This window comes from Temnothorax americanus, unplaced genomic scaffold, assembly GCF_048541705.1.
Source record: "Temnothorax americanus isolate GAGA-0224 unplaced genomic scaffold, ASM4854170v1 Scaffold47, whole genome shotgun sequence".
NCBI lineage: Eukaryota > Metazoa > Arthropoda > Insecta > Hymenoptera > Formicidae > Temnothorax > Temnothorax americanus.
This window is the reverse complement of record NW_027509624.1, coordinates 18894-44992: the sequence shown is the minus strand read 5'-3', so window position 1 is coordinate 44992 and position 26099 is coordinate 18894. Positions and strand designations below refer to the sequence as shown.

The 26099-nt window shown below is 42.3% G+C and overlaps 3 protein-coding genes across 4 annotated transcripts in view; 2 read left to right on the top strand and 1 right to left on the bottom strand.

Annotated features, from left to right (window-relative positions):
* Positions 1–4014: 4014 nt before the first annotated feature.
* LOC143903411 (uncharacterized) lies at positions 4015–9024 on the top strand. The gene is made up of 2 exons (XM_077416969.1): positions 4015–4151; positions 6911–9024. Exons 1-2 carry the CDS (start codon positions 4140–4142, stop codon positions 8441–8443), a joined length of 1545 nt encoding a protein of 514 aa, XP_077273095.1. The 5' UTR covers positions 4015–4139; the 3' UTR covers positions 8444–9024.
* Positions 9025–14501: 5477 nt separating this feature from the next.
* The window catches only part of LOC143903416 (uncharacterized), a 14155-nt gene continuing 2557 nt past the window's right edge, over positions 14502–26099 (bottom strand). Inside the window, exons 2-4 of one of the 2 annotated variants that reach the window (XM_077416976.1) lie at positions 14850–14913; positions 14729–14798; positions 14502–14660 (exon numbers count right to left, since the gene is read on the bottom strand). In XM_077416976.1, the coding sequence (XP_077273102.1) occupies positions 14551–14660; positions 14729–14798; positions 14850–14913 (244 nt within the window). In that variant the 3' untranslated portion in view covers positions 14502–14550. The remainder of the gene's footprint in view (positions 14661–14728; positions 14799–14849; positions 14914–26099) is intronic. The other variant, XM_077416977.1, reaches the window with a different exon arrangement.
* Cpr16 (cuticular protein 16) lies at positions 20672–25618 on the top strand. Its single transcript, XM_077416974.1, has 4 exons — positions 20672–20821; positions 22291–22483; positions 23141–23454; positions 24179–25618. The coding sequence occupies exons 1-4, from the start codon at positions 20813–20815 to the stop codon at positions 24692–24694; spliced, it is 1032 nt and encodes a 343-aa protein (XP_077273100.1). The 5' UTR covers positions 20672–20812; the 3' UTR covers positions 24695–25618.

The window sequence follows — 26099 nt, the reverse complement described above, 5'->3', positions numbered from 1 at the left end:
GACTCGCCTCGGAAAGGCGTGTCCCGTCGGATTAGCTTGTCCCTGCGAAACGGCGCCCGGACGGTGGGAGGAATGAGGAAGCGGGAATGCTTAGATATATAACAAACGCGTCGCGTCCCGTGAGAATTCTGCACGGAACCACATGCGCTCGAGAGAAAGAGAGGCCGCATCCGGGTTGGGACGCGGCGAGATTCCCCGCGACTGAATCTCGGCGTCGATCGCTCCCTTTAGAAGTAAGAGTATAAGGAATCTCGCCGGACGCCGATATTAAAAGTCGACTGTAAATTGCGCGCGATGTCGACGCGCACGTGCGCTTGGGCGTGAATTAAGTGCCGTCGCGCGGTCCCCGTTGCTGTTTGAAATTCAAAATAATACGCGCAGGTAACTGACCATCGTATTATGGAAGTTGTATTTCCCCGCTTATCGTATAACGTTCTCCTATTTATATCGCGTTTGCGCGCCGGGCATAACGAAAAAAATCGCACGAGCACCAGTCCATTGCGATCCGAGATCGAACGCGATATTCCGCGAATACTGTACCCCCGCCCACGTTTTCTTACATTCCGATTTTTCATCGTGATACGGCCGATGACCAGAAAAATGAGATATCTTCCACTCGACGCTCAGAATCGAGTTACTCTCGATCGCGAGAGATATGAATCTCATTAACGGAACAATTTCAGCCTTAGGAAAGAATAAACAGAATTAATTAAACTTTAGAAAGAAACAGAAAACACAGAATTAATTAAATTTTAGAAGGGGGGGTTCCGCGTTTCTTTTTTTAATCTTGAAATTATCAAGTGTTTTTCTGGAATTCTATAGAAATGGCTTTTGCTCTGTTTTCACGCTATACAATTTTTTATCTTTACACGTGACTTTTAATAACTGTTTTGTTGTCAAAGTAAAATATTTATTACATTACAAATTGATATTTTCATTAAAAAATGTACCTCCCGTGAAATTACTATGGTGTTAAATAAATATTAAAGGACGAAATTTAAACCCAATACCTTTAGTTAAATAGCATTTGTTATTTCCGACTACCATTTGTGTCGAAATTTATTATTTTAACACAAAACAGTTGTTTTAATTCCATCGGTTAGTTAAATTGGTAGTTGAATTGACATTGTTTTAGTTAAATTAACGACATATTGAATAGGAGCTAGCAATGGCGATCTATTAGGAATGATTAAAAACTCAACTCAAAATGAAATAATTTGATATTACGAATTTAACAGCGTGAGATTACACAAAGATTTCATGTAGCATACATTATATATGTCTAGCAATCTAAAAATGAATTAATAGACTTAAAATCGATCATTCGCATTGAAATATAAGGTATATCGAAGCAAAAAACATGGATAGCGCAATGATGAAGCATAATCGCCTCTAATTAATTGTAATCCGCGTTAATATCACGTAACGCATTACGTATCCGCTTGCATTACGTGATCGCTTGCATTTGAAAGTCCATGGTTCCATGCTGCTCTTGGGGAAACAGAATATATGCAAATACTCGATCGCGGTGTCGGGTTTACACATCGCGACAGTGGACAGGTTGATCCCCCGCGCCAACCTGCAACCCTTTATGTCATTTTAATACTCGCCTCGAGGCGCGCGCGGGTATCGTGTATGCCGCGTGTGCGCGCGCGCGGGTCCGGGTCATCGAAATCGCCGAGGACCGCGCCAAGGACGAGGGTCGGTACGCGATTTCATTGTGCCCTGAGGAGCGATTCCTGGACGTCTGCGGTCCGCGGCCGTTGAAAAAAAAGGGGGGTAAAAAGGCCGCGGCAGGCGAACAATTCCGCCGAACATACGAGGCGCGTTGCGGCCCCGATCAAGGCCAATATCGGAGTTACTCGATCGCGATTGAAAAATCGTCGACATACTGCGGCGGGATCGTCAGGCACGATCTCGCTTCTAATCACGCGCGTAAATCGTAGCTCTGCGGAGAAGAAGAAGCGAAACCGCATGGTCGCGTTTCAGAGGGAAATTATTGGCAAGGAAGGACCTGAGATTTGTGCGATCTTGATTTGCATTTTCGTAATAAAATTAGAATTTAAATACAGGTGGATTATCTTTGCCTGTCCTCAATATCGTATATAGGTCCGACAATACGAGAGCCTAAAGCCCGTGTCACGCTACGTATCGCGGACACGGATCGGATTGGGATTACGGATCGCGGATCGGATGTCAGCCAATCACAGATGAGCTGCTCGTCTATGATTGGCTAGATTACGATCCGCGATCCGCAATCTCAATCCGATCCGTGTCCGCGATACGTAGTGTGACACGGGCTTAAGGACCTGATGCATTTTGTGTATTATAATTAAGTGTCCGACGAAGCGTTTCGTGCGTCGCTTTAATTTCACTGTATTAATTATACATTTAAACACAATTATTACACACAATTTATTGTGACCATAATGGAGAGTAATGTGCAGGCGTCAGGAGGGCACTACGCATAACAAGTACAAAACCTTTAACAACGTACGAACTTGTTGCTGGTATAATATAAATACGCGATTTCTTAAATATACGGTGCTCCGCGCTGGAAGAAGCAATAAGAGGAGCAACAAGTCAGGCTCTAGAGCCTCCTCCCTCGGCGCACCATCAAGAAAATTAAAGGCATGTTACTTGATCCTGTTCGCAAACTTATGACATGTATGAGTTTCGATTCAGTATGCGCTTTATTAAACCGCGCGCATTAAACCTACGGAACAAGCTTCATCTCAAAAGCAAATACGAGCGCGCGCGCGCGTATTTATAAAACGAGACAGCGCAACCGAGGAGAGCAAACCCTGATGGCCTTGATGTCGGCCAATCGTCGAAGCAATTATAATGATAACATTACACTAATAATGAGAACGCGAATCCCCTCTCTCGTAAACAATAAAAACCGCTTTTCAAACGATCTTCCAGTAGAAAAAAACAAAGTTTTCTGAGGGAAACATTTTCCGGGGCAGTTCGAATAATTCGAAAGACATCCGCATAGTTCCCTGAAACTACTTTTCTCTCGGACCTTTATGCCCGTTCTAGACTAAAGGATGATCCTACTCGCGGCTCATCCTAGTGAGTAATGTATAGATGGGTAAAAATCATGGATAATCAATGATTTTTATCCGTCTACACTACTCACTAGGATGAGCCGCGAGTATAGGATCATCCTCCAGTCTAGAACGGGCATTACATTTCTCTGAATTATCACAAAGGTAAAGAATCCGTTGTAACCGGAACAAGGCTCTCGCGCAAGAACCTCATTAATGTGCGTCACAACGTTGCAGATTGAGCGATCCGAGGTCGAGTATAGTCTCCGGTGCGCGAGAAGCCAGAACCCCCCCTCCCCCCGGGTTCGAATGGGTTGCAACCGAAGAAATTTCTTCATATCTACACGATTGGGATCGTTGAACGACCTCGAGTAAGCCGAACCAGTTCCGCCTCCCTGGCGTTCTCGCTTCATTCAATTCCCGCCTCATTCCAACGACGCCTCATTATTGTAATAGTACCGCGTAAAAGTCTCCGCCACCACGCGTCATAAGGATATAATTACATTTTACCGAAGATTTGTTGCAAATGATTGAACGTTCGCTTCTCCTCATCGTAAGATCGCGGCAATTAATCTCGAATCAAGTGGACGGGCTGTGGGGGTTTTTTTTTTTTAGAAATTATAACAAGCAGAAGAATGTACAAATCGAAATATAAATTAAGATATAAAAATGCGATAATAAAGATTAAACGTTGATTTTATAAATCGATTAAATTCGCTCGTTAATTTGTTTATTTTTCTACAATGGCATCTTGAGAAAGAGAACGAAACTCCTCCATCGTTCATTTTCGCGGGGGAAGAGCAAACGTCGAATCCGGTACGCCCGGCTTTTCTCACCTTTACGACGCGCGCGAACGATATCACCATGCCAAAGACGGCCACGATGGGCTCGCAGGGATCTCGACTGATGAGATCCCGTCTCGGGGAACGGATCCGCCTTGTCCTTCGACGGTTCCTCGGGTTCCTGGTTCGAAGACATCCCGCGCGGCTCGCGTCGCGTATATAAGTCAAAACCAGATCGCGAGCAAGGTGCACAGCCCGGGCAGTCCTTCAGCCAGCAAGGAGGTCGACGGAGACACACCCGAGCACGATGCAGGCACTGGTAAGCGCAACCTGTCCAGTCTTTCTTTAGTTTTTTTTTTAACTTTTTTATGCTCTTTACGAATTTTCTTACTTCGAGGAACTTTGATTTCTTCAATATTGTCTTTTTTTATTCCTAAAAGTAGAACATCTCGATATTTTGCATCAGGCTAAAACAGAATTAGCTCGTGATAAGTTATACATTTTGCTTAACACTAGAACTACCAAAGCAGTCAAAATGCACCATTATAAAGTAATCTTTTTAAAGTTTTTTTAAATTATAATAGTGCATTTTCTGAGATTTTCTGTAGTTCTCGTTACAATATGTAAATGATTAAATTAATCGGTTTACTTTTTCTATTATCTGTTTATTTTTCAAAGATAATATAGGATATAATATATCTAATATATATAGGATATCTAATGTGGCGATCGTGGAGCAGAGAGATGTCACTATAGAAGCTGTTCGGAATTGACGTTAAACTGTAGATCTCATATATCTAATGCACAGATATATATAGAGGGGTCACGAAATCGAGCAATATGACTGAAGAAGAGGGAAATATATATATGTCAAATGTAACTCAAATGTACATTACATTATTACCAAATAAAACTGTATACTCTCCTGATATATTGTACATATATGAACGTGGTGTACAGGTTTATTTGGTAATAATGTACTGTACATTTGAGTTACATTTAAAATATGTGGTATTTTTAATTTAAAAAGACTTCAATTTTAACATTTTACACGTTTATCAGCATTTATTTTATTTTTATAGAACTTTAAAACTGTATTTTGCGTTTGGAGCCGGTTTTAGTGTGCACCACCTTATACATAGTATGCTTACATTGTAGAAATTAATCGTCGCGGTTCTATAATGTTAAACAAATTGCATGGTTTGGCAAGAAATCAATTCTTTATTAAATAGCATTTGTTAATTTATTTTTGAACTGCTACTGCTGGAATATCTATATCTATATGTATAACTGAAAAATTGCAGAATACAATTTTTTTTTAAGATAAATTTCTGGCTTATTGTGCGTGATGCTAAAAGCGAAGTCTCAAAGTCTTTATTACAAACGACATCGCGTTAAACAGCGGCTGTTCGGGGGAGCGAAACGTTCGCGGGAATGATATATGAGCGTTATAATTTATTTGCAGGGGTTGCTCTTGCGCGAGGCCTGCCGGCCTACTCGCTTTTTGTCGAGATATAAAAGCGTTGAAAAATATACGCGTGTAAAGTCCGCGGTACGAGAGCGCGACCACCGCGCGCGTTTTACGGCGGCCACGCCAAATGGCACTCTTATCCAACACCAATATGTGGGAGTAGAACCCCCCCCCGCTGTTTTTGCAACGCGAGCTTCTTCTGGCCAGCCTTGCGGGGTACAACGTTACAACTGTTTCGCAAACTTTTTGTTCCAACATTTATAGGCGGCTTAAATTGCCATCAGACACTCCGCAGACACGATGCAACAGTTTCGAAGAATTCGCTTCTAGGGTCGCTCGTTTTAACGAATATGGAAATCTCAAGTTTCAGATTGTAAATTATAATACAATCTGAAATGTTTCGTTAATCCGCGCGCGAGTTTCTTTCGCGATACATAATTTTGTTTGGCAATTATGTGCAACTACTTATTTAACGATATTTTTTTAACTCTATACGTGTTAACTCTTTGTAGCAGACTTTCAGCTAACTGCATTCAATTATTTTAATTAAACTTGTTTTTCGAAATACTTTTATTCATCGGTTCGTGATTTGTCTGCTCTCATTTGTCGAATAAAGCGTTCCAGCTTTGGAGCTTTGCGGATCAAATACACAGATGAATTCACAAATAAGTTCTCGCTTGATTGCACCCGCTGATAAGATGCGCTCGCATCGACGCGGAGCAGTTTAAAAGGAAAATACAGATCGGAGTCGTCGATTCTTTTCTTCTTTTTGCGGCGACGCGTAAAGGGTCTACCGCGCTAGATCCATCACTTTCCTTCTTACTCCGCCGAACGGGCGGCTCGTCCTCTTCAGACCATATTGGACCGCAAGGAGAGGCTGGGGTCTCCCGAGAGGCTCATGCAAGTATAAACTCACCCCGTCCCACACTCGCTTGCCTGCCTGCGGAGGTGCTCCCCCACGCTACCGATACCGATGCGGGCGCAAAAATTCGTCGGACATTTCGTCGCCGCGGCGGTGAACTCGAGAAGTCCTCTCTCTCTCTCTCTCGTCCTTCCGAGAACGAAATTCCCGACGCGGTAATTCTCGCGATACTCTACGGGAACGTATGTCCCGAGAAGCCAGCTAGTTGCGCGAGTAAATCCACCGACTCGACGACTGCATGCGAAATGAGCGTTCCGAGGGCGAGTGCACTCACGATTTGCATTTGTTACCGGATAAAGCGCGCTCGACCGAATTTTCTGCGGTACGTATACGCGTGTATAATGCATCGTATTTGCGTATTTGCTGTATCTATCCCCCCGGCGGATCCGCGATATCGAGTAACGGGATATATCGTTCACGGAACTGCGCCGATGTCGTTCTTTAATCCCAGGAGTCCCAGGACGATCGTATAGGGATGTCGGAGTTCTGTCGGCGAAACGGCGGGCGAAACAAGCACGTCGATAGAACACGTCATGCAATCGCTTTGCAATTTTAGCCCGGCATGATCCCGAGGAGGAGGACGGTTTCGAAAAATGGCTTATGCGTTGCGAGAATCATCTCGGGCGCTCGAACGCTTCTGTATTATTCCCTGGTAGGTGAGAGAGACTCGTTTTAAACCCCGCAGATTCCAGTTTTCGCGATTCTCGGCGCGGCGGCGGCAGCGGGCGCGCAGCTGACCCTGCTGCCCTATGCCTATCTGGCTGATCCGCTTCCGGTGTACCATCAGTCGCAGGACACGCGCGCCGGGGTGCACGCGTACAGCTACGCCGGCGGCCCGTCCGCCAAGGAGGAAGTCCGGGGTCTCGACGGGGTCACGCGCGGCTCCTACAGCTACGTCGACGCGCACGGTATCCTGCAATCCGTCTTTTACGTCGCGGACGAGGGTGGTTTCCGCGTCGCGGCGACGAATCTGCCTACGGACGACAATTTGCCGCTCGAGCCCGGCGAGCTCCTAACCGCCAGGTACGCCTACTCGCAGAAACACGCGAGGGCCGCAGGAGGTGAGGAGGTGCACCTGCAGGCGAGCGGGGCGAGCCGCAGCAAGCGCAGCCTAGAGGCATCGGCCGACGATCAAGATCGTCATCGGACAGAAAATCCGAGTTCCCAGGGAGATCAGGCCGATCAGAGCTCGGCGGCGATCGCCTCGCCGAAGAGTTCCCACGAGCTTCCAACGCCGGACGAGGAAAAATCCAAAGGTCGGGCCAATCGTGCCGCCGTAAAGGCCGTCGTCGCGCCTGTATACGGCCTGTTGGACTCGGTTCTGATCCCGAGATTGACCGGCGCGGCGACTTCTCAACAGAGCCGCGTCGATGTTCACAATAACGTTCGTTTGAAGGCCGCTCGACTCGTCAAGACCGCCGGACTCCTGTCGGAACCTGTTTACGAGACGACGGTGATCCTTCCCAGCCAGGTGCCCTTGGCCACCTTGCAACAGAGTCGCGTCCAGGTGCACAACAATCTTCGCGTCCAAGTGCCGGAAGAGCCAGTCGTCAACGCAGAAACGATCGGAATCGAACCAGGGCAGGTGGTGGTAACGACCGCCATCGAGCCGCTCATCTCCGCTTTTTCTGATTACAACGAAAATCGTATCCAACTTCACAACATTCTCGGATTGGAAGGCTCAAATCGCAAAGACACCGTGAAGATCGACAGGCCGCTGCCGATCGCCGGGACGCCGATTCCAGTCGTCACCAAAGACGTACCTCCGGTCATCGCCAAAGAGGCACTCTCAGTCGTCGTCAACGAAGCGGTTCCGGTTGTCATCAAAGACGTACCTTCGGTCATCACCAAAGAGGCACTTCCAGTCGTCAATGAAGCGGTTCCGGTTGTCGTCAAAGACGTACCTCCAGTCGTCATCAAGGAGCCACTTCCGGTCGTCGCTAACGAAGCGGTTCCGGTTGTCACCAAAGACGTATCTCCAGTCGTCATCAAGGAGGCACTTCCGGTCGTCACTGCCATCTCCAGTCAGAGCAGGACCCAGATCCATCGCAATACCAAACTCGAAGCAGCCATACCGATAGTGAGCGAACCGACCGTTTACTTGGCAACTTCCTACGCTCGACCGATCTCCACCTGGCCGATCTTAGCACCCGTCGCTCAATCCTCTCAATACCGCCGTCAGATACACTCGAACGAGAAGCTCGAACTGGCAATATAAGGATTTGATCGTTTCGCTCGCTGATATCGCGAGAATTTTCTTCGCGCGTTTGTATTTATTCTCATGGGTAATTTTTGATAAATCTTTGCATAACATTCTATTTGAGTGATATCTTGATAAACAATATAATTTCTTTAGTTTGACTCTTTGCGAGATAGATTAAATACTTAATAAATATTTCTGTAAACAATTAATCTTTATAATTTGTAAGCTATTTTTCTATCTCTCGACAAAAGCAGTCGTTAAAATTAATATAATTTATATTTTATCGCAAAATTGTAAGAAAATATCTAGGATTTAAAGAGTCAAAATAAAACGCGCGCGGATAAGTCATTTGCATCGTGCTCAAATAAGAATAAAGCATTAATTTATATATCTTCAGCGAGAGTTCTCTCCACGAACGACTGATTGATGACAAGCTCGGTCGCGGTAGCTCGCACCATGGACATCATTATTATTAATCCTCGTCTTGCGTTCATTTATCCTGTAACGATCATCTTACAAACTTGTATTAAATTATTGTACGATTATACGATTCTCGCATTCATTAAAAACATATTGTCAATCTTGTGCGCGGATTACCTTTCTGTTTTAATGCGTGTATACATTATCACCTTTCCCATACGCAGATATTAACGTTAAGCTTATTACATATTAATCTCTCTCGCTCGAACACGCGGCATATAATATGTCCGATAATGTCAATCCGGATCTCCGGTCTCGAAGGTCGGAAGGGTCGGAAGGAATAACCGGCCGCGTCTTATTTATTGCAGATCGCGAAGAAATCGCGCCGTTTAATTAGCCACTTCGAGCCCAATTCGTTTCCTTCGAACATACGCGAAATTTACATCGCGATCCCGGGAGGTGTTGGTATTCTTTTACGACCGATCATTTGTCGTCGTCACTATACGCCCGATATGGAACTGAAATCGCGGCCTTGACTTTGGATTCTTACACCGTCGCGCGAATATGCATTGCGGCGTTAAAACTATCATGCGCGGATATCGCGTGTCCGTCGAGTAACGACGAGATTAACGGGGGAGGGGGGGGATTCGCCAATATGCGCGAGCGAATCCAACGCGCGTGTGCGCACTTACCCGCGTTCTTATGACGGAGATTTTTCCGAGTCGCGCATTCGCATGCCGGGATTATTTTCCAATGAGCGCTCCGTACGTTGGATCGAGTTTTACGAGCAAAATGTAAGAACAAGGAGAACGTTTTACGGAGACGTGAATATCGGATTCATTCCTACTTGTTTCTCAGATTTTTAAATATTGTACACAGAGATCTCAAAGAATAAATATTAATATATTACAGAATGAAAATAAAGTAATTACGATGTAAATTCTTATTGCAAAGATACGAATTTCTATCGTACGACGATTGCAGATTGATTTAAAAATCCGAGAAGCAGATAGGCTGGAATGAATCGCAATACAGGGACATTTGAACGATGTCGAAGAATAGAAATTTGTAACTTCGCAGCGATGCATATATTGCAATGAATGGATATCTGGACACGACGCGACGCGCTCGTCCCTATAAAATAAAGGAAGACAAAGGCATTCCCGACATCGCGTCGTAAATGTTATATATACATGACTGTTCGCGTGAAAAACGACGATCCGCGGATTAGGTCAACGAGCAGATAAACGAGCGTCCATGGTGAGAGGGTCGCGATTTAATATCGGAATCTGATCGGGAGGGGACGCCCGCCAACGCGAAATCTGGCATAAGATCGCGCTCTCGTTATACAATTCGCACGAACCCGTTCTCTCGTACGCGACTCACGTGGGTTATTTTCGCGGGTATTGCATACGCACAGCACGGCACATGCGTGAGTGCGTGGGCACGCATAACGGATGGCTCGCGAGAAGGCCGTTGAAACGCTTCGTAGATTATGCCGATCTCGCGCCGGACGCATCACGGGCGCGTAGTACCTAGCAATATTCCTTTATTGTCGAACCGCACGTTGCCGCCCTTCGTATTAGCCTTAATAAAACGCCGTATAAATTCTCGGGAGGTTCTTTTTTTCCTCGCCAACGCGGGGATAGCCCCGCGTGCATCTGTAGCGCGGCCGGGAGAGTGTGGTAAATGCGAAATAATAATGGTCGTCGTAAATCACGCGCGGTTCCAATATTTCTATCGGGACCGGAGAGCGCGAGGAGATAAATGTAGCTCAATACACGATGCAGAAATGGAATTGCCATAAACCCGCGCGGGTACTCTTTGTCCCTTAGGATATTATATTGTCCCGTCCTGGAGGAAACGAATATCTGGATCAGAGTTTCAGAGCGGCTCCGGAGTATTATCTCTCGCAGGGATGACCGTAAAACAGACATATATATTAGATTAAAGAAATCTAGTTCACATTAAATCACACATGTCGGGACGTTACGGGATAAGCGAGCAGGATTTCGATTCTCTCGATGGAAATCCGGCTTTCCTATATGTATAAGTGATCGTTCTAATCGGTTCCGTTCTTCGCATCAAAATTCGAGAGTCGCGTATTCATTTACTTTTAAATGTGCACTTTTTCGTAGCATTTTGAGCAGTATTTTTAAATAAATAATGACTGCTTATACGGAATCCTAAAAAAAATATTTAAAGCAATTTTTCTTTATTAATTTGAAGAGGGGGGAGCCTCCCATCTAGAAGATTGGTCAGAAGGACCAATAGAGGATGAGGCCCTTCACACACGTGCAAGGCCGCGCGTTTTCAGTTCGACCATCATAAGAGATATTACACGGAGTATCGAAAAGTCGTTTTGCATATATGCAAAGCTGCGCGCTTAAGGGTTAAAACTCACGGCCGGGGCGCGATATCGGGATCCATCTCCCGGGAAAATCGTCTTTCGTCCGACGCGGCGCGAGGCTCCGCGATCGCGATGGCGGAGGTCGCGGTGAAACGCACGAACGGACGAACGGACGAAGGTGGGAAGGCACGACGATTCACACTCGCGATAATAGAAACGTCCCAGCACGTAGCGTATACGTAGGCACACACATTCGCGCCGATAAAAGCCGCGCATACGTTACCTCGCGCCCGCGCGCGGATGGCCCGCGCCCGATAAAGTGTCTCGGATAATGATTTCCGAGACGTTCGGCCCGCGCGTATATACGTATATATACAGGCCAGGTACCTCGATTGTTTCGCGTCACGCGAGATGTTTACGCCCGAGATTGCATTTCCGCGTGCGTTCACCCGAAATAGTATAGAGCCCGCGCGTAAACGTGCATCCCTCTCCTCTCTCGAGGTTCGAGGTGGCTGGACATAAGCGTGTCGAGAAATTCCAATCAATGAGTAGGTTGCCAGAAACGCTCTTAAGAGAAAACGTAGTTAATACTGATATAGTATATAACATTAATTACAACATTAATTAAAAAAAAAGAAGTTCTTCGAAAGATAAACACAACTTGTACACGGAGATACTTTTTTTGTTATATTTTACCGTAAATTCACTACGTTAAATTCACTAAAAACTTGAGACAACTTGGCAACCAATGAAATATTATCGGTATATAAATGATGGGAATTTTTGAAATATGTAAAATTTTACAAACAACGTAATTTTTGAAAAATTATTGAAATTTTACTAGAGGAAAGTCACTTATTATGAGATATATACCGTATCTATTTTGCGTGATTGCCGAAAGTTTATGTGCATATAATTAAAAACTGTAGGCAAGTACACGCACGATCGAATAATGAATTTTCCACTAAATAGGTTTTACTCTAAGGGCAATAAGTTCATGATGGAACAAACAGATAGAACCTATTAGTTTAGCAGAAACCTCGCTATCGCATATTAAGAGCCTATCTCATAATAGGGGACTTTCCTCTATATATTTTAGTGAAATTAATCAAACATATTTTATATTTTATTGTAATAGATATTAGTATTTTAGCTGGCATAAAATGTTCATAATACACGTTGTCCCACAACTACTGTGATTTTCAGGGTAAATTCTAAGAGAAAATTCTCTCTGTGTACCATTTATACAAATTAATATATTATACAAATTTTAAATTAATATATTATTATAATTAATTAACATAAAATTCAGAAAAAATATCTTAAACACGAGTTCTAACGCGCTGCTACGATTGCATCATGTTAAAACGATTGAAAAGAAATCAGTGAAATTTCAACAAGGAAACTTACTTATAAGTTTTTTAATTTTATCAAATAAGGTGTATATTATATGCATAATTAATTAAAGTCGACTCGTGTTGCTCGGCGAATTCTGCGTGCTATCATCCGCGTGCGTTTTTTTATTAGCATGAAAAAATCGTGATAACGGGACGAAAAGAAAAAACGCTTCTGCACACGCTGCAATTTCTGCGAGTCAAGCCTACGTACGATGCCGGTTATATGAGAAAATTAATCTTACGTGCGCCTTCCGCAGACAATCTCACGTCACGATCTATGTGTGATCTACTTTTCCTTATCTACGGTAGGAAAATTTCACGTCGGAATCTCGTCGGTTATCTGCTCTGGACAGTAATTATATACTTCAAGTCGCGATTTCCACGGTGAGCGTTAACATATTTTACGTCGATTCCGCGAAGATGATTGTTTCGCGGCAACACAATTTTTTGCTTATACCACAAGAAATGAGTAAACTCTGCTACAAACACGTTTTTGAAAGAAAACATAGTTAATATTGATATCAGTAATAATAATTAAAAGAAGGGAGTTTTTTTTAACCTTTCGACTCCCAAGCGGGCCGAGCTTTTGCCCCACAAATGATTTTTTAAGAATAATTTTGCCAGAAGATTTTCATAAATTTTGTGAATTTTCCAAATTAATTTTTATGTTACAAGTTTTTATTTAAGAAAAATAAATGTATAATATATACAATTTTAAAAAAATATAACTTATTTTTACTCGAGACGAGCCCTACATTGAGAGCTTTTATGTCTCGGAAATCAGCATGGGAGTAGAAAAGTTAATCAAAAGAAGATACAAATACTTATAGTCGTCGTTAAATTAATATATCATTGTAATTAATTAATATAAAATTGAAAAGAAATAGAGTCTTATACATATATAAACGCAAATTCTCACTCTGGACTTCACACATCCCGCATTTGTGCTTCTGTATACCTTTAAAGACCGTTCTCCTCAATGACAAATGGCAACGATGAGTATCTAACGCTAACGAGATAACTATAATATTTGCAACGCCGACGTGGGATATTAAGCGAGATATCGGGGATAGTTTCACGCATTACGACGGAATATTTAAGTATCGATCGATCTTAATTGATCGCGCTCGTTCTCCGCCGCGCGGGGCTAGCACGCGCAACCTTGCAACGCTTATCGGTATAATACGTGCGCGCGCGTTAAAGCCTCTCCTCTCGTGGGAGGCCAAGCCGATAAAAGCGGCCCGGAGTAGCCGGAGTGACCGGGCAATCAGCAAATGGAATCGTTAGTTAGTCCCCGTAATCTTCGATCGGACGTTAGTTCCTCCTTGTAGTACACGCTCGCGGCCAACGATCGTGATTCACGTTCGCGTCCGTGCCACGCTAGGATCCGCGCGCGCCCCTGTGTTTATCGCCGTGTATAAACGCGCCCGCGCTAATTAGCATATTATTTATCGCCCCTTTTATAATTGCCCGCGCGAATTTTGCGACGCAAAAAAATGATCGCGCGCGCGCGTCGATTTATGCCGGGAGCCTCTCTACTAATTTGATTTCGCTTTTCGCTCTTTTAAGGTTCTACGTGCTCGCGCTTTGTATTTATAGGCGTGCGTTCGCGTTCTCGCGCGCCGATAACGAAGCGCTACCGTATTTATTGAGAAATCGCATTGTCGCACGCATACGCGCGTACATAAATATCCCGTGTGTCAGAACAATTCACGAGCTACGTCATCGGTGTGTTCAACGGAATTATTTAGTTCCCAAAATCGGGTATCTTCAACGGCGCGATGCACACGAATGCGGGGAGATATCGCGAGTTATTCAAGCCGACTGATCTTCGGGGAAGATTTTACGGGCCGTGCTCGTAAATCAGGTCGTTCCTGCCAGCGCGAGACAGCTTTTACTGACGCGAAGAGGGATGCGACAGGGGGATGTGTGCCGCGCGCGGCGAAACGTCGGACCTATTTGTATTTGATGTCGCTGGCGCGATGTGCGTCTCTCGCTTGGATCAAAACTGGCGTTGCTTTCTTGCCGCGCGTACAGCGTGCAGCGGTGCATGCACGGAACCCATCTAGAAAATATCCGAATTTAGTTAATAAACTCGTGAAATTTATGAATTAGTAAAAAATGACGGCGCACCAGAAACAGTTATACCGAGAGAATTTTTACGAAGTCCAGCAAAATTCTTTATGTCAGGCTTTGTTACAAGCTGCAAAAAAGAAGATAACAAATGCTATATTGCGTTGATGTGTATTTATACCTGGAAGCGGAAGAAATTTGACGCCAAAACTTGTCCATCGACGAGCATTTTTTTCCCCATCCATCTGAAACAAACGGTTATTTTATTTATTTTTTGTCTTTTTTGCATTCTTATGAATTGTATTCACATAAGCTACTTTACTTATTTTATATATTATACACGGAGAGAATTTTCTCTTAGAATTTACCCTGAAATCATGGTAGTTGTGGGACAACATCATGTATCCAAGAACTTTATGCGAGCTATTCTGATCAATATCTACCATAATAATATTACATTAAAATATAAAATTTGTTTGATCAATTTTACTAAAATATATCTAAAAAATTTCAATAATTTTTCAAATTTTACCAATCTGCCTGGTAATTTTTATCACGTTTGTTTGTAAAATGTCTTTTGTATATTTCAAAAAATTTGGTTGCCAAGTTGTCCCAAGTTTGTAGTAAATTTAAGGGTAAAATATAACAAAAAATTTTCTCCGTGTATTTGTTAATATTTTCTTTAATTGCGAATTAGATATATATTATTATCTACTTATTCTATAATTTTATACATCTCTCTGTGCACTTATGTAATACTTACATATTAACTTGTATAATCATCTTTGTATACTCTTAATATTAAGTCACATATCCGAATATACGAATTATTATCATTATATTATCGGTTTATTAGTATTTTAATTATATTAAAATTCTGGGCTGTGCAAGAGTATACTGCTTGTAATATTGCTGATTCCTCAGCTCTTGAGGTGAGTTTATCCACAATATATCTGTATGTATATCTCATATCATTCAAACTTTAGCAAAATTATTATTATTATTATTATATTATATTATTACATATATTATACTATATATATTGCTATTTTTGTTATTATTCTTATTGCGAGAAAATTCAGCAAAAAATTCTTGTTAAGCACGAGGGGGGAGGGTCAACGATCTCCGAGGTGGGTACGCAAGAAAAATTTGTCCCACCGTAAAAGGCGAAGCCGAATGTTCCGTAGACGTATCCTGCGCCTGCGAATGCGGGAATAACATTACGCGTGTAAAGATATACGGTCGCATCGGCTGTGGCATGTCGCATGTCGCCGTATCAAAATCGTGCGACAAAGAAGATGAGGTGCGGAGGATATCGGATTCTCCTTACACCAATCTCAGGCGAGGTTGAAAAAAAAAACGACTCTATCAATATGTGAGAAATGCCGCACCACCAGAGAGGAAAACGTAAACGCGGCGAGAAGGGTAATTTGCTCGTGAACAATGGGCAAAACGTAACTGCCGCGAACGTAATGTTCAGCGGATATCGCGGATATTTAGTAGTTGGTTGGATAATTTGTATACACAAAGCTGTGTACTTAAAGCTCATCCGTTACCTTATAGACATAATTAACGCTCGGATATCGACCGTCAGACGCAGAATCTCTGTTTCAAAATCATTCGTGAAAATTATAATAGCATTGCTGCTTCAAAATCGACGATGAAGTATTAAAATATTGTGAGAAAACGAGTATAAATGCATGATAGAAAGCTAATAAAGATAATAATAAAACAAAGAGTTACGTATTTTATTTAAGATATGGAAATTTTGTGTAATTTATATTTAAAAACAATTTTTCTAATTTTGAATGTGATTGCCTTTGTATCTTTTTATGAAATGGGCGATCATTCTACTACAGTATCTGATAAAATATACATAGTAAAAACTGTGTTCCTATGCCCAACGCAAAGCTGCCAGCGACTTCATTTCGCAGCAGGTGAGGTGACTTCGCAACTCTATTTCCATCGTTTCACGAATACATACAGTTTGCAATTGGTAACAAACCGGTCGATTGTTGTACCTTATTACGTCACGAGGCGTTATTTACGCGACGCTTTTACGAGGCCGCAGCGCGATTTCGAGTTGCAGATTTTTCTTTACGATGCCGTCAGTGCGACCTGTTGGCCGAATCGGCGACGCATCGGCAGGCGCCGTTCCGAGAGTCCCATATATTCTATTACCGCGTCTCGCCATCAGCAACAGGCTGGAAGAAGGGTCTGGGGTGTGATGCGTTACAGGCGGACGATCTTCGATGTGTTATTCCGGGAGGAGAGTTTTACGAGCGGAATACGAGCCGCCGTAATAATGACGTCGCGCGCAACCATACCGGAGAAAGAGAGAGAGTTCGCAGTATCGGACGTTCGCTCTCTCCTCGGAGTATAGAAATAAAACCCACGATAATTAGACTGCGAGAACTCCAGCTGCGTTTAGGGCGACGCGGATTAGTTGCCTCGTGCGTGCATTGGAATCCTCCTCGACGGTATACGGTGGGAAACTCACGCCGGCAGCGAAAACGTTTTCAGCTCCGTGCAATCGGACTGCAGTATAATACGTGGACGTGAATTCTGAAACCGTGAGAGCCGCGGTCGCGATGCGAAAGCTCTTCAAACAGAAGAACAGAAGCTATCCCAGAAGCTACAAGAGGAAGAAATTATTATACATATATATAACAACGTATATTATGATTTTTAATTAGTAAATAAATATAAATTTTATAAATTTTATGATAAATTATTATTATATATGGCAATGTATATGATAATTATTAAATATGATATAATTACATAATGATGATAATTAATATATTACTTTTGATATTTTGATAGATATTATACTTTTTAATACATTTTCTCTGAGATTTTCATAAATAAAATTTATAAAGAATCTGAAAATAACAATTAATTAAAAGAAACTGGTTAAGTTTTTCTAATGATGTACACAGTAGTATTTTGTCAAATATTTAGGAAATTTATAGTTATTCATGAGAAACTTCTGAGAGAGAATTTGAAACTATACCAACAATTTTTCGTATCAATATTTGATATTTCAGAGTCAATTTTGCATTAGTATTGGATGCCTCTCTTCCTCTCACTGCATACCAAAGGAATTGATAGTTGCCATTGTTTTTGTTCCACGAGGGGGTTGATTTAGGATCACCGCCGTGTACACGCGGTGCCTTCTCGTTGCATTTCTCAGCGGCATCGCATTGCATCGCGTTGGTGCCGCGCGGTTAGATAGTCGGCTCTACGAGTCATTTAATGCAGGACGAAAGAGAAAGAGAGAGAAAAAGAATTAAAGTAAAGAGAGAGAGGGGAGAGAGAGAGAGAGAGAGAGAGCCCGTTTAGTGCCAATGTCAAAACCAACGCAGCATCGCCCACGTGTCCGCATGTCGCAGTGAGAGAGAGAGAGAGAGAGAAAGAGAGAGAGAGAGAGAGAGAGAGAGAGAGAGAGAGAGAGAGAGAGAGAGAGAGAGAGAGAGAGAGAGAGAGAGAGAAAGAGAGTCCTCCCCCGTCGGCGGCGACTTGTTGCGCGACCGGGCACGTGAGTAATTCCGTCGAAATTGATGAACTCATTACGCTTGTATCGTTCCCTTACATCGTCGGATTAAGCGAGCCGGCCGTAAATCCACCGGCGGGTATTATTTATGCGATCGGCGGCGCGTAGGGACGCCGGAGGCCCCGCGGCCGTCCCGGACCTTCCCTAAAAGGACGCGGACCTTTCGCCGCGCCGCGCGCCGGTATATCGTTTCATTTTCGCCGCTCGCTAATTGCATTTCGCGCGTTGGTTTCTATTTTTTTTAATTTTATTTTCGTTTCTATTACTCGAGGTTCGCGCCGCCGCGCCGACGCGATTTTTCGAGGATCAAGCGGATGCTGTTCCGATCTCTTGACGCGCGTAATCTTGCCCTACGTTGCCGAAGGCAGAGCCTGTTCGCGAGGCGTTTCTGCCGCGCGATTGCCGCGCGACACTCGCAGGTAGAACAGCAAGTCACAATAAAGTCAAAATTATGTCAAAATGATGGCAAAATGACGATTTTTGCGCATTTTACGATCATTTTGCCTTTTTGTCCTACCTGGGCAGAAACGCCTCGTGCGAACAGGCTCTTTGCTTGATGCTAATCGCACTAAATTGTTACTGGTCGAAGTCGTTAATTCGCACTTAGTGTGGCGTAGAACCAAATTTAAGTCGATGGAAATGTGATTGAAGTGTGATTGCGCTCCGCCTTCGATCCACAAGCTTTGGGGAAACCAGTGGAAACAGTACATTAAACCGAAGCAGGATCGAATTGAAGACATTGATGGAAACTATAGGCTACTGTTAATTGTCGAATTTATAAAATTCCGACAGCGCCATTCGTATTTTCCGAATCCGTCTTCCTACTGCGATAAAGTTGAGATACAGGCGGATAAATCAATGAATTATGTTATTTGTCGGTTTCTTTGCGAACAAAAGAATAATTTTTTCAGAAACACGGTGCATTAATGGGGTTTCGATTATCGATTAAATATTATTCATCCTCGAGACGGAGCAAATCACTTATTGTTAGATTTGAATAATATGATAATTCGATTTGTGTGAAGCGAGAACGACCTGCTTGTCTCGGGAGAGATTTATCTCGGCTCCGTTTACGTCTTGTAACATTGTGCAACGGGCATGTATTTGCATTGGCATGTGCGAAACTGTTTTTCCCATCCGCCGTCTACCCTCCAATGTCATTATATATGCAGCTCGTAATGACGCGTTTGTCGTTTTGGCATTTATGATGCAGCTTATTACGATCATTGTTGATGAATGCGTCGTAACTAGCAATAATGCAATTTGAAGGTAATGGAGAAATTACGCGCGCGTGTGGGGCCGCATTAATTATGCGTACATCTTCGATAACACAAGTGACGAGGTATTATTAACAACGATAAAACAAACTATTAAGCGGATTTAACGCATTTATCAGCAGCAATCAAACAGCCGTTTTAGCAAAACGTTATTCCTAAATAACGTTTGGAAAACCTGTTTAGTCGAATAAATCGCTTCGTGAAGACAATACTATCAATATTATCAATAAACAGATAATTTATTTACGCAAGAAAATCTCTGCATATTAATTTCCTGTGTGTGTGTGATGCCTTTGTTATAAAAAATTAAAAACAACGGATGTGTAAAAGAGAGTTAACGAACCAAAAGCAAGGTGTACGTGCTAATAATATAAATTTAAATAAATAATGTGAACAAACGTTTCGACCTGTAAAATCGATGAAATACGGTTAGATTATAAAATTCGCAAACCAAGTATGTAGAACACCAAATTGTCTGAAGTATAGAGTTTCTTGATGTGTGCCATTAAAAGTGGTGGGACGGACTCTCGTGGTATAATTGTTAACATACTTAGGTGGTATTAATTGTAATTTTATGCATAACTTAAGAAATTAACTTATAAAACTGATAAAAAAATGAATTTCAAAAAATTCTCAGATAAAAACGGATATCCGTATAAATTGTAAGTCGATTTTGTGTATAAAAATAATTTATATATCTACTTAAGTGATATATCGACAGCCGATGAATAAAGCCCACTCAATATACCCGCTGCGAGGAGATCGACTTGAAATCCAGTCTGCGTGAATTACCTTTCGTTACGGCCGCGTCGCCATTATTACGCTCGCGCCTTTTGCGTATACACGCATCATTATTATACATGGGGCGCGGATCCCTTAGCCTGTGTAAGACGCGTTCGGTGCCCGGAATGCGCGTAAGATCGACGGCTCGTACTCGAGACCAATAAACGTTGATTTATCGGCGTGGAAATCGAGCGCGGGGTGATTTGCGATCGTGGGCAAACGAACAGGCACTTGGGGCACTCCGCGAGGAGCGCGATCCCGTGAGCCCCGTATAGGGCCCCGCTAAGGCCCCGTCGCGCGCGGCGCTTGGGTGGGGAATCACCGTAAGCGCGCGCGGCAGGTCCACGGGGATCCTATATAAGAGAGGATGCGACCGAGAGCTTGCACTCTCACACCCGTTAGCCGACTCTCGCACCGGGATTATCCTAGGCGAGCGAAAAAGAAAAGCCCGCGATCGAGGGGCCCCGACCCGCTAGCCACGATCGAGCGACGGTTCAAACCGGCGGCCTGATCCAACCGAGGACGATCATGATACTCGTGAGTGAATCCTAGTTTCGACAGCTTGAGTTGCCGCGCCGAATCTTTGAGCTCGCACCAAATAATTAAACGCGACTAATGGCGATTGAGTATAATATAATTTATTTTTAGCATCTTCGTGTACCGCATAGGGTTTTTCTTACTCGTATCCCCTGATGTGTGACCAATTTGTAATTAGTCTCAAGGTAGTTTGCAGCATCTTGCTCTTGTGTGTGTCTCTAATTCAATTCCATCGTCCACCTTTGTGGTATAGATAGAGGAATAAACTTTTGGCATTTTACCCCCGCGTTTGACAAACGAGGACCGAGACGAAACAAAAGTTTTACAATTCAATTTATACCATCATGTACCGCGATATTTACCGTGTACCGCGTAAATCTTCCCAGGAGAGATACACACCCGCAACGTTGGCGACTACATTTTGATTTTACGATTATTATTTTATTACCTGAGCGTATTTTGAATCTATATTAAATATTGTGTCAATAACTGCTTCTATAATACCATTTCATTGCGAGCAACGGTTAACTTAATATCCCTCGATAATAATTCTATCGATTTGACCGAACTGCTGCGATATAGTTGCGGTTGCGCTCATTGGCGGTCGAAGTCCTGGATTCGTCGTTTGCGACTCGAGGAATGTGGTTTTGTTCCGCGGAAAAAAAACATCATAATAAATGCAGCTCGGAATTGTGCCGGTAAGCCGTTTCGCGTAATCGCGCTGAAATTCCACAATCGATGAACGTTATGGTATATACGTATATGCCACTCCAGACGAGGCGCATTTTTCTTCGTATCCGCGCAATCACGACTAATGTTGTCGCGTGTGTCTAAACAACAATATCCCTAGTGTAGAAAATTATGTCTGCCATGTAATGACAGAGTCGTATCCTCACGCCTGCGTATAGCTGTTGCAGCTGATGCACTGCCATTTAATTAATTGGTTAATAAACATAGCTGTGATGAGACGGTGTCTCATTTAGGGAATGGAACACTTAAGACAAATATATAGCTGTTTAGAATAAGCGCCCTAACAAATTGATGTTGCATATTACAGTATTAATTCGAGCTATACGGAGAATCTTTAATATAATTTCCATCGCAGTATAATTTGATAATTTATGCGACATTGTTTTGAGCCGAATTATTCGGTACTGGCAAATTAAAATTCACAACTGCAACGGATGGATTTTGGTACAATTTTATTTACGTATATTACAATATAATTTAAAAATATTAAAATGATAATAATTAAATAAAAGAATTTTATTAGTAATTACGGGACGTATCTCATCGCAAATCGATATAAAAATTTACAGAGTCTTTCAATTCGCGTATCAATTGCTTTAACTAATGACAATTTTTCGCGGGCTTATATCGTATTTTCGATTAAAGCTGCTTAACACACGCCGATAATAATTCGATAATATTAATTATAGTTGATATTTTTCATATTTCTCTGCCCGTAGACAATTTTGTGCAGCCTCGTCATCGGACGATCCATCGCTTCGCCGATCGCCAATGTTTGGCTGAGCCCGATACCGGCCCTTTCGCCGTTAAGGCAGTACCACATACAAGACGGATCGGGATCTTATCAATATTCCTTCACGGGGCCGCACCACGCCAAAGCGGAAACTACCTTGAACGGTGTCACGCAGGGTGGTAAGTTCTTTTTCTTTATTTTTTACACATTTTGACGTTTCAGTAAGAGAGCTCAGATAAAGGCCAGTCACGCAGAGCTGGGACACCTTATGTATGTAAATGTAAAGCGAAATTTATCTGCAACGGACTGCAACGCGCGCGCGCGCGCGCGCTTGTCACGATTCGTGATCTAATGCGCGTGCCGCAAGTGCATAAATGGAATGCATTCTTTTCCGAAGTGTGTTACAAGAGGTGCATTACCGGCCTACGTCCTGCGAGTGAATCTTTCGCTAATGCTCGCCGGCATGACGTAAGAAAGACGCCCATACGCCGCATGCTCGTCCCTGCAAATTTCCTCGGATGACAATGCGCGGTTGCATGTTAGAGCCGCGCTTCTCTCTCTCGATTGCAATGTGATGACTCACGATACGCGTAATGAAACGTGCGCAAAATTATATGACTATATACGTAATTATCAAAAGAGCGCAAGTGCTATCTATAATTATTGTCATTTTAAATATTAATCAATAGCAGCAATAATTACGGCGACTAACGTACATCAATAGTAACAGATGCGACAATTGTAAATATATCTTTCCACGCGCGAATAAGCGTTCCCTAGATGACACAATGGCGTTCCGTCGAGGGGTATTATCATTTCTATTTATGCCCTCTCAGGATATTCCTACATCGACGCAAATGGAATTTTGCAAACGGTCTCGTATACGGCGGACGATAAGAATGGATTTAGAGTCAGCGCGAGCAATCTGCCGCAGCCACCCAAGGATGAGCAGCAAACTATACACGACACGCCGGAAGTGGCCGCGGCGAAGAGGAATCATCTCGAGGAGTTGCAAAAGTCGCATCAGGCCAATTGGCAGGATCAGAATCTTTTGTCGTACAAGATCGTGCCGTCGTACTTTAGCTTCGCCCAAATCCAGCCGGACGGCGCCAGCAAGGCCGAGCTGAATTTGAAGACGCGAGAAATAGAGGTATGTGCAAGTCGCGCGCGGACATTTCAATCGAAGTTTGCTCGAATGAGAGGAACGCGGCGGTAAAAAGGAAAAATTCACGCGTTTCTTTTGAAACGTACGAGAAATTCATAGCACCGCGCGATTGCCTTGGAATTTTTTGCTTAATATATAAGAGAGAGCGTTTTTCGATAAAAATAATATTACCCTATAAAATATTTCCATTATAAAAATATAAAATAAATAGTAAGAAATATATACTATAATTTTCCACACCTTTAACGCCACAATTTTACTGATTACTAAAGATAGAAGTTGCGTGTGTGTCGCAAAGATTTATAATTCGCTTTTTTGCTGGGACATTGTGGAATAAATAAAAATAAATAACACAATCTTATACTAGTGATTTTGCAAAATCTTAGATTCTGTCAGTGAAATTATGAGTTAAAATTTTTATTAATTTATAATTATACATTATATTTATATTTATATTATTAATTTTTATTCCATAATACCCCGGTTTTTGTGGATTCTCTAAGAATTTTGCAAAAAAAATGAATTACGTGAAATTCCTGCGACATATACATATGTATATGTATAATAGTACATACTCTGTTTTGTATAATTCAAAGTAAATGCAAAATAATATGTAAAACGACATTCCAATTGACATTCCAAATATCCAATCTGTCCAATGTTAAAACAGAAATTAAGCAATTTCTTTTACTCCGCTTCTTCTTTTTAGGGTACTACCAATCCGTTCTTGTTGCCAAGATCGGAGGCAGACAGAATCAACGTTCCCAAGCCGGATCCGAGCCTCTCGAAGGTATTGCCCACGTCTTCGGGCCCCACCACCGCCATCGCCGCCTCGTCGTTAGCACCCTCGACGTCACTAATGGAGAACACGCTTCTCAAGGACGACGAACGGACGACGTCTTATCAGAATGGCTTGCATTCGGGGAGGGTGATGCCGCTCGCCAGCATTCAGAAACGGCTGGCCTTGCCCGCGCCCTACGTACTTCCGGTGGTGCCTTATAGATTCCTTCACAGCTCGCTGCATCACACCCAGGACTCCCTGGGCCAATACGATTACAGTTACACCGGGGACTCGAGCGCCAAAACCGAATCCAGGTCGCTCGACGGCACCACTAGGGGTGCCTACAGTTACATCGATCCCAACGGGATTCTTCAGCAGGTGCATTACATCGCTGATCACAATGGATTCAGAGTCTTGGCAACTAATCTGCCAGAAGCGAAGTGATAATCACGTCGGCGCCGTAGAAAGTGTCCCGTGAGGCGTAAAAGCTTTCGTCTTCGAGAAGCGCAATGTCATGTTTCAAACATTAATACCGTACACAATTTCTTTTCCTAAATTTCGAATTTGTCAGTGGATCTCGCAATCTCGCGGAATAATAAAGAATAATAAAGTATATTTGAGCTTTCTAAATAGGAGCAGAATATATTTTTGTAAATTTTGATCGAGAAATTCATTTCAATTAAGAGAGAAAAGTGAAAAGGACACAAAGCGAAAAGATAAAGTAAGCTCATACATTTCGTGTATTTATTTAACGGATCTTGATTGCTTTTGTTAAAGATAATTACTCGCGACAGCCAAGGAGCAAGAAGAATTAGAAGAAGATGTACCAGAAAATTCGTATTTAAAAATAATTCAAATGTATAGTCTCGCGTAATAAATATTGGTGTCGGGGATTGGAGGAAGTATTGCGCGAATGCTTCTCGAGTTTGTTCAACGATTGTTATCGCGGAAACGCGGATGAGGAACGGACTTGATTCGTATTCGAGTATCTTCCTAACTTTATTTTTTCTTTGTAATGTTAAGCTTACTCCGCGGTCGCGATTGCGACCGGATAAATTACTTCACGTTCCGTAAGCATTCTTCTTCTATCATCTTTAGATCGAAAGGCGTTAATGCATGATGTCATGTTTTCAAGATTGTTTAGTAGATTGCACTTATTGATCATATTACGTAAATACAGATGAAAAATGCAATCTCTATTGTTGTCTTCATGCATATGTCCCCCTGTCTCTTCTTTGTTCTCTCTTAATCATTTCTGCATGAAATGAATAAATGCAATAGATTTTCATATATTCAGGCGCAATATCTTTATACCTTTATTAAAAATATAGGGGCAGAATGGAGTACTTAATATTTACAAATAAATATTTTGTAATAAATAATTCCAACTTTTCTATTTTATGATATAAATAAATGCTTTCATTACTATATAAAGAACGAAAAACAATTATTGGGTTATCAATTTTGTAATAATTCTTTTTAAATACTATAGTTTGAATAAATAAATGTCATTTGCCTCGTTTTGTCCCATAGAGCAAAAAACGAGGTATCTTCCTTTTCGTTAATTTAACAAGATGGCATGAAACTCAAATTAAAAAAACAACATTAGAAGTAAATAAAACACAAGTAACTTTTTTTCACTTACATGAGATGGAAGAAGTATCTAATACTGATGTAAAAACACAATAAAATATGACGTTACCTTCAAATAACACATAAGGCTTAAGGAATAAATAAATTTTTACTATTTACATTAATAAATTTGTGTAATAGATTTTATAGCCACGTTTTTTAAAATGTCTTTTCCTACCTTCGAATTTCAAATATTGAGGTTCAAATACTAAAATGG

Bases quoted from the DNA above. Each gene is read 5' to 3' on its own strand.
- Cpr16 (XM_077416974.1), top strand. The intron at 22,484-23,140 runs GTAAGTTCTTTT...ATGCCCTCTCAG, and splicing joins GAACGGTGTCACGCAGGGTG to GATATTCCTACATCGACGCA. The intron at 23,455-24,178 runs GTATGTGCAAGT...TCTTCTTTTTAG, and splicing joins TGAAGACGCGAGAAATAGAG to GGTACTACCAATCCGTTCTT.